The sequence below is a fragment of the Canis aureus genome, unplaced genomic scaffold, assembly GCF_053574225.1.
Source record: "Canis aureus isolate CA01 unplaced genomic scaffold, VMU_Caureus_v.1.0 ptg000087l_RagTag, whole genome shotgun sequence".
NCBI lineage: Eukaryota > Metazoa > Chordata > Mammalia > Carnivora > Canidae > Canis > Canis aureus.
The window spans coordinates 72,120-81,207 of NW_027554428.1; the positions used below are offsets into that span (position 1 = coordinate 72,120).

The following is a 9,088-nucleotide window of genomic DNA, read 5'->3' on the forward strand; positions in this document are numbered from 1 at the left end:
AAAAGCACTATACTATGTGAAAGAAGCCAGACAGAAGAGGACACTTACAGAATGATTTCATTTATATGAAACATCCAGAATATGTAATTCCATAGAGACAGAAAGCAAACTGCTGACCATCTGGTAGAGAGGAGATAGGAAAGCAAAAGGAAGGGGCAGGGAAACGATAATGTTTATGCTTATGGGGCTTCAGTTTGAGGTGATTACAAAGGACTAAATGAGAATGATTAAAATTACTTAGTTCAGAATCCGGGATGTCTGGTTGACTCCGTCAGTTAAACATCCGACTCCTGGTTTTAGTTCAGGTCATGATCTCAGGGTCCTGGGATTGAGCCCCACTCAAGCATGCTGAGAATCCAGTCTGCTTCTCTCTCGCTCTCTGCCCCTCCCCTTACTCACTCTTTCATTCATTCTCTTGGTATCTCCCTTCCCCTACCTCAAATAAATAAAATATTTAAAAGAATGTCTCAGGTTTAGACTCAGGTGGTAGTTACATAATATTGTCATTTACTAAACCCACAAGTGTCCATTTTAAAGCAGTTAAAGTCTAATTTTGTGTAAAGTGAATTTCACCTCAGTAAAAATACAAGCGCAGAACTAATAAAAGAGAGTCTACACACTCAGCATGGAGCCCAATGAAGGCCTGAACTGAAGACCCTGAGACCAAGACTTGAGATGACATCAAAAGTCAGTCATCCATCTGACTGAGCCACCCGAGTGCCTCAGGTTTTGTTTTGTTTTGTTTTGCTTTGTTTTTAATCATCACATTCACTCTCAAGAAATTTACTATTATACAAAATTTCCCCTGAAAGAATGAGTTATTTTAAAAGCCTAAAAACCATTATTAATTATATCATGAGAAAAGAAGAGGAAGTGTTGCTTCAAATCTACAAGTTCATATAAAAAAAGTCAGCAAAAAAATCAAAAGTCCGTATGATGATACTCAAAACAGTAGAATACTATTTCAATCTTCCAACTCAATGCACTAGAGTATTTTCTAAATTTGTTTTTAGTGTTAAAAATGTGAAACAGAAAGGCATATTTTTTAAATCCTTCATGTAGGAATGTGAAATTAGTCAAAATTATTTAAATAACTTTAAGAGATATTTAATACAGCTAAACCTTAACTATGAAAACAAAAGCAGATCAAATTACTAATATCGACTAATACCGACTAAAAAACGAAAACAAAACAAAACAAAAACGAAAACAAGAGGTATAGACCAAGGCATTTCAGTTGCTGAAATTTATCCTACAAATATTGAAATATACCAAAAGATATTGGAAGTCCTAATTTTCATTCATTCAACGACGCATGAATATAATATGAATTCATGTTATTTGAAATATTCCTAAAGATTGCTTTTTTACAGTTGCAACAATTGAAAGTCAAACTTCTGCGTAATACACCTAGTAGCATGCACTAGGTTCTAGACAGATAAAACAGAAAAACCACTAGGGGGCAAAATATTAAAAACATTTTTGAAAAGTTCTACAGAATGTGGGGTGTTCTACAGAAATTCTGTAATATTTGAGATTTTCCCTACAATCAAGAGTTGTACTTTGTAAGCAGACAAGAAGTGAATATGAGAATTTCTAAACAAACAAAATTCCTCACAGTTAAAGATAGTAACAAGGCTGGAATACATCCTTTAAACTGTATAAACAATGAGAAACCTAATGGGATATCAAAAATGTTGGTTTTTAAAATACAAATGTGGGGATCCCTGGGTGGCTCAGCACTTTGGTGCCTGCCTTTGGCCCAGGGCATGATCCTGGAGTCCCGGGATCAAGTCCCGTGTCGGGCTCCTGGCATGTAGCCTGCTTCTCCCTCCTCCTGTGTCTCTGCCTCTCTCTCTCTCTCTCTCTCTTGCTCTCTCTCTCTAACTCTCTCTCATAAATAAATAAATAAATAAATAAATCCTTAAAAAATAAATAAAATAAAAAAATACAAATGTAAGGATTTACTTTTAAAAACCTTACGTGAAAAAACTTGATTCAGTAATTGTTGAGTCTCTAATTTTTATATTAATATTTCCTCAAAAATTTTATTTTTTTATTTTTATTCTTTTTAAAGATTTTATTTATTCATTCATGAGAGAGAGAGAAAGAGAGAGAGAGGCAGAGACGAAGGCAGAAGGAGAAGTAGGCTCCATGCAGGGTGCCCGACATGGGACTCCATCCTGGGTCTCCAGGATCCCACCCTGGGCTGAAGGCGGTGCCAAACGGCCTAGCCACCGGGGCTGCCCTTCTCAAAAACTTTTAAATGCATAAAATCCATTTATTCTTACTACTAGATCTTATTTATGATTTTATTATTCACATCCAAGTGTATTATTTTTACCACATATTTTATGTCAGCAAATAATTAAATTGTTGCTTTTTTGACTATCTGTGTAAGACCACTTTTCACTATAACACAGATCTAGTCACTAAAAAGATGGGAAACTAATCTACAAAGGTTTGGAAGTCTAGAATGTATTTCAAAATCTAAGAGAGAACTGAAAATGTATTTTAGAGGGAAACAAAAAAGTGAAGCACGGAGCAAATTTCCAAAGGTCACGGGTTACTGCATGATTATATCGTGGCTGGGAAAGCAATGTTCCTAAATCTTCTAAAATTTACCTGTGCCGCAAAAAATATAACTTTATCTCTCAGAATTCAAAAATCAAAAAGCAGCAATAGGAAATGTGGAGCTAAAACTGAAATCTTTATAAAATGATCATTATGTTACCTTTAAAGTTTCTGATTACTAATTTCTTGACAGAGCCTGTGCCAAGCTTGACACTGGCAAAACCAGACAGAGTTGTGGAGGCTTCAGTCAAGTCATCTGTGTGATGGTCTGCAGCCACAGAGGGAACTATCAAGTTTCTGTTTTCAAGTTGTTCTTGTTCCCGAGAGGTAGTAGCAGATGATGAGGATGAGTCTTCCTCAGCCATGTTCACATTAAGTCCTGTAAAAAATAAATAAATAAAAATTCCAGTTTATAATTTTGTCTGCTGGATTTAAGAAGTCTGACTTAAGGAAGGAAATTTAGGAACAGGAGGAGATAACAGCAACTTGGATGCTCAGTTAAGTATCTGCCTTTGGCTCTGGTTGTTACCCCAGGGTCTCAGTGTGAAAAAATGAATAACCATCAAAACAAGAGAGAAAAATAATCAAGAGCAAAGTCAAAAAAAAAAAGAAAAAAAGGAAGAAGAAGAAGAAAACTGAAACAAGAAGTGGTAATGTAGTAGTAAATGAGAAAATAATCCTGAATATTTTTTAGAGTAACGTGTAGAGGGCATATATGCCAAGGAAAGAACAAAGATCAGAGAACAAGAGAAAACGGGAAGTAAAAAGGTAAAAACAAATAAATACATAAAAAATAAATACATAAATAAAAGAAACTCCAGACAGAAAATGGAAACAGACTCAGAAAGAAAGAAAAGTGCAAGGCACCCATAAATGTAAATTTCAGAACCTGTTGCAACAAAGAGCTACCCTGAGAGGAAAAGAGACAAAGACAAACCATAGGAATGGCTAAAAAATATTAAACAGACAAGAAGAAATGAAGTATAGAAAGTCAGGAAAGGCAGAGCACAAGATTTTTATTTATTGTGTACCATTCAGGTGTTTGGAACACATGAGATATAGGGGTACACAAAAGACACAACGCTCTGGACTCTCATGAAATATTCATCATAAAGGTGCAGAAAATATGGCAAGTCTGAGAGATAAGATGGAAAATGAGAAAATAGTAAAAACTGATGCATGGGCAGAAAGTTGCATCTAGTAAGGGTTTAAAGGCGGGAAACCAGTAGAAGCAGTAAGAAAGGGGGTTGTACAATATGGTGGGGAAAAACCAAAGAGAAAAAAGAATCAGGCAAAGAATATTTACTCACATAATGAGAAAGGCATAAAGAAACTATGATAGAAATGAATATATGGATAAACACGAGAGAAATTCAGGGGAAGAGAGGGAAGCAATGGTGGACGCTCACAAACGTGCAATGTACGAGAAGCTCAACAAGACATTTTTAAAAGCAGGCATGAAGAAATAAAGACATTAACACAAAGAAAATGAAAAGACAAAAGACTCAGAGAATGAAATGCAGGCTATATTTCTGAGGGATAAAAATATGAAAAGTCAAAAAAACAAATAAAATAGTACTTGTGTCATGAAGATACAGAGACACAAGGTAAACATTCTATATTTGTAGAACTCTTTTCCCTAACATAGAAGTAGGGAAAGAATAGAAGTAGGGAAAAACAAAGTACTTCAAGAACTGGAGAGGACACGTATGTGAACAAACTAAATGACATCAACAGAAAGAAACCAGTGATGATTACCACATAAAAGCATTAAAATAAAAAACAGGACATCGAAAAATGGAAACAGATGAACATAAAAAAAAAAAAAAATGGGTACATAAAAAGTCAGAGATTTAAAACTGGATTAAAAAGAAAACGAAAATGGGGATCCCTGGGTGGCGCAGCGGTTTGGCGCCTGCCTTTGGCCCAGGGCGCGATCCTGGAGACCCGGGATCGAATCCCACGTCGGGCTCCCGGTGCATGGAGCCTGCTTCTCCCTCTGCCTGTGTCTCTGCCTCTCTCTCTCTCTGTGTGACTATCATAAAAATAAATAAATGAATAAATAAATAAATAAATAAAAACCAAAATGTACAAATAAAAGTCAAAAGTAACAACTTGTGTAAATATGAGAGAAACCACACCAAACTGTGGAAACCTAAGAAATACAAAGTGAAATACCCGTATAAACTGCACTAAAGGCACAGCATGGACGGGCAAACTAAGAGTCGAAGACACACTCAAATCAGATATAATGAAAAACAAACTTGAAAAGGCGCACAATATATAGAGAGAGGCAAAGAAAAATGGAAATGAAAAAGGCTGAGAAAAATAGGATGTTCACTCGAAAACGAAAAGATGGAAGCAAGGTCAATAAAGAAAATAAATATTCACATTCTTAAAGAGTCACTTACAAAGCCAACGACAGAAGCCTGTTAACCACTGTGACCTAAAATACCAACAAGTTACTCTCAAGATTAAGGCATAACGAACTAGTAATAATTTACACATTTTGGATGCTGGGGCGCAAAGTACTTGCCTCTCTAAAAGATGGAAAACTACCTCAGCAACGACCGCCGGTGGACTACCCCACGGCCCCACGGTCTCGCGATGCGAGACTTCAACCGGTCTCCACCGGAAATGACGGGAGTCTAAAATCCCATTATGACCGACGGATGGTAAGCAAAGTTTTATCCTGGGCACTGCAAGGGGTAGGAGAGAGGCGCTATAGCCATGTCTATGGAAACATAGCCTACAATTACCAGATCATTAGTCTTGGGGGGAAAAAAAGGAAAGCACCTTGGGGTACATTACTGAGCCCCCAAATGTACACATTTACTTATTTATTATTTTTAAAGATTTGTTTATTTATGATAGACATGGACAGAGAGGCAGAGACACAGGAGCAGGGAGAAGGAGGCCCCACGCAGGGAGCCTGATGGGGGACTCGATCCGGGACTCCAGGATCACGCCCTGGGCCGAAGGCAGACGCTCAGCCACCGAGCCACCCAGGGATCCCCCTCGCACTGACTTACTTAAATGACCAGAAACAGAACAGAAATGTAGTGGAACAGAAATGAATCAATTGCATATCCTAATGCTTCCGCCTCTCCATCCACTGCTTTCTTAGACAGTATCTAACGAAGTTATCAGTGATGATACAGGGAACAATTACCATCTCGCAGCTTAATTAAAGATATAAACTCCTTCACCCTTTAAAAAAAAAAAAAAGAATTATTCTGATTAGCTTTTATGTATGTTCTGGAAGTCCTGGTAATTTTGTTATTTAAATTAACCTCTATTAGGACCACAATAAACAGTATGGGTAAACATTGTGAATTTTCATGTACGTGCGTAAATGAAACATTTCATTTCTATTATTAATTCATTTTGCTAGAAAACGTAATTAACATTTTCCCCAGGTGCATCTGAATGCCTGCCAGTAATTGCTACTCTCACCATTTTATATTGCTACTTTGTGTTACTAAATCCTTTAAATCAATGAAAGTTAATGTATCTAAACATAAGTACATATCCACTTATGAAAAAAAAAATTTTTTTACTTTTTTTAAAGATTTTGTTTTTATTTATTCATGAGAGAAATAGAGAGACAGAGAGAGAGAGAGAGAGAGGCAGAGACACAGGCAGAGGGAGATGCAGGCTCCCCGCAGGGAGCCCGACGGGGGACGCCATCCCTGGACCCCAGGACCCCCGCCCTGGGCCAAAGGCAGGCGCTAAACCGCTCAGCCACCCAGGCAACCCCTTGAAAAAATATTTCAATCAATATATTGTACACCTTAAACCAATATTACACTGTCATGTTAACTAACTGCACTCTAAATAATACCAATTTTTTTTTTTTTTTTAACTTTCTTTTCACATAACACATACTACTACTCTGTACCTTTGTTGACCTTAAAAATGTTATGGATTATTTTAATTCTCACTCCTACATTCCTTCATAACAGCAAAGGCATTATAGAAAATGTGAGATCATAAAGCTCAGGCCTTTTATCTCTTTTTATTGCCATCTATATTCCCATCCCTCAAAATCTTACTTAGCACAATAAATATTCAATAAGTGAAGTGAATCATGTTTCCAACCTTGAGGAAGATGGAATGAAATACTGACCCTCATATTTCCCAGGGAAAACAAGAGTCAGGTTGAAAAACTTTTGACTTTTTCACCAAGTCCGCCTCAATTTCTGTTAGGCTATTAAATCTCTAAATTGTTAATATTAATGTCCCTTAACGGAAAGGAGAAAAAATAACTGGGAAATATCAGAAAGGGAGACAGAACATGAAAGACTCTTAACCCTGGGAAACGAACTAGGGGTGGTGGAAGGGGAGGTGGGCGGTGGGGGGTCGGGGGGGGGGGGGGGAGGGGCGGTGACTGGGTGACGGGCACTGAGGTGGGCACTTGACGGGATGAGCACTGGGTGTTATTCTGTATCTTGGCAAATTGAACAACAATACAATATAAATTTATTTTTAAAAAGGGAAAAACAAACAAAAAATAAAACAATTGCACCTACAGAGCTGTACTCTTCAGATTGAAAAAAAAAAAAAAAAGGGATCCCTGGGTGGCGCAGCAGTTTGGCGCCTGCCTTTGGCCCAGGGCGCGATCCTGGAGACCCGGGACCGAATCCCACGTCGGCTCCCAGTGCATGGAGTCTGCTTCTCCCTTGCCTATGTGTCTCCCTCTCTCTTTCTCTCTCTCTCTCTCTCTGTGACTATCATAAATAATAATAAAAAATGTCCCTTAACAAGGAAGCATTAGTCATCTTTATCCCTAGAATAACAGAAATGTTCTCTGGATTGAAGAATTTAGCAGGTTGAGATAAAAGTTACACCGAGTCAATGGACTGTTCTGGAGTCAGTGGTACTCATGTTTTTGTTCTTAGACAATCATATCATATTTTTGACAATCTACCTCACCAATATATTGCTTTAATGAGTGAACTTCATTTTTCCTCTGAAATCCAGGTGAAAGAGTGACTAAGATTTCAACATCGTCAATACAACTTAAACCCTCTCTTTCCTCGTAATCTAAACCAAAAAAAAATAAAAAAAAAAAGAAAGAAAGAAAGACTTCTTTTCTCACTGATTTGTAAAAGTAATAAAATTCTTCTATAGTGGGAGAGAAGGTCAAGAGGAAAGCCAAAAGAAATACAAAACCTATAAGAAAATCCAAAATGTGTATTTTTTTCATCTTCCAAGTTTAACAGGTGTTTGAAAGATAGGACATGATTTTGAGCATGAAACAGCTGGAGTATTTTGTCCTAGTCAGCTAGATCAGATAGAAACTTAATCTTTCCTTCTCTATATCCCAACACTCTCCATAAACCCTGCAATTAATTTTTGATCCTTTGAGAACCTTACCAGAATTCTTGTATCTGATATATACTGCCACAACTACATAACCTCCTTGCCTTGCTGACATCATGAAAATATCTTCCGTCCATGCACTGTCTGATGAACTGAAATGAAATTACTTCCAGTCTAGTGATAGGATAGTTTGATCCAAGCTTTTACAGGAGTGCCTCCCAGAAAATGAGTGAAAATATCAGTGAGGGTGATAAAACATAAGACACACCTAACCCTGGGAAAGGAACGAGAGGTAGTGGAAGGGGAGTTGGAAGGGGAGTTGGGGTGACTGGGTGATGGGCACTGAGCAGGGGCACTTGGCAGGATGAGCACTGGGTGTAACACTATATGTTGGCAGATTGAACTCCAATTCAAAAAAAAATTTTTTTTTTTTTAAAAAGGGCGTGCCTCCCAAACACTCATTTATCTTTCTTCCATACTCTAGTCTTCAATAGTTGGGTCACAAAAGAATCTAAGTTAACAATACAAGTAATGGTTCTCAATTTTACTTAGCAAAGGTGGGAAAAGATTTCCTTTGGACTATTAGCCACGTACAGAATGTTAAAGAATCCAGAGTAGGCTATCTACATAGTGTTTATGAATGTTGCTTGTAAATGGTCATTGGGTCATCTCTACCAATGGTACCTTCAAAATACTTCTACTTTTTTCCAATTTGAAGAATTTTTACTGAATATGGAGTTCTTATTTGCAATGATGGAATAACTGGAAATGCAGAGTGGTAAAATATTGTGGATGCACTGACTGCTATAGAATTGATCATTTAAGAATGATGACATGAATATCTTTGTTTGTTGTCCTTTCTAATCAGAAGAAATTGGCATCCATTTGTGCACACAATTGCTTCTATTGGAGATGTACATTCCAGCATCACATGCCAAGAGATCCAAGAGGAGTTTTTACCCACCTCAGTGTCAAGTAATATGCACATAGATCTCAGATATGTCTGTGGACCCTGTCTTAGACAATCACCCACAGACAACATAACACTTGAGGAAGTCCGGAGAAGAAGTTTCACCACATAATTAAGATAAACAGACAAAAATACCAGTTTGCATATATATATATATATATATATATATATATATATATATATATATATATATGAACTTAGATCTTATCACCCTGTGAT

At 37.2% G+C, this 9,088-nt stretch overlaps 1 protein-coding gene across 6 annotated transcripts in view; it reads right to left on the minus strand.

Annotated features, from left to right (window-relative positions):
- Positions 1–5,216, minus strand: part of LOC144309573 (cullin-4B-like) — a 73,086-nt gene extending 67,870 nt beyond the window's left edge. For 5 of the 6 annotated variants that reach the window (XM_077890656.1, XM_077890657.1, XM_077890655.1 and 2 more), the window contains exons 1-2: positions 5,111–5,216; positions 2,735–2,953 (exon numbers count right to left, since the gene is read on the minus strand). In XM_077890656.1, coding sequence (XP_077746782.1) covers positions 2,735–2,939 — 205 coding nt within the window. In that variant the 5' untranslated portion in view covers positions 2,940–2,953; positions 5,111–5,216. Of the gene's footprint in view, positions 1–2,734; positions 2,954–4,985 lie in introns of all 6 variants that reach the window. The other variant, XM_077890652.1, reaches the window with a different exon arrangement.
- Positions 5,217–9,088: the final 3,872 nt, after the last annotated feature.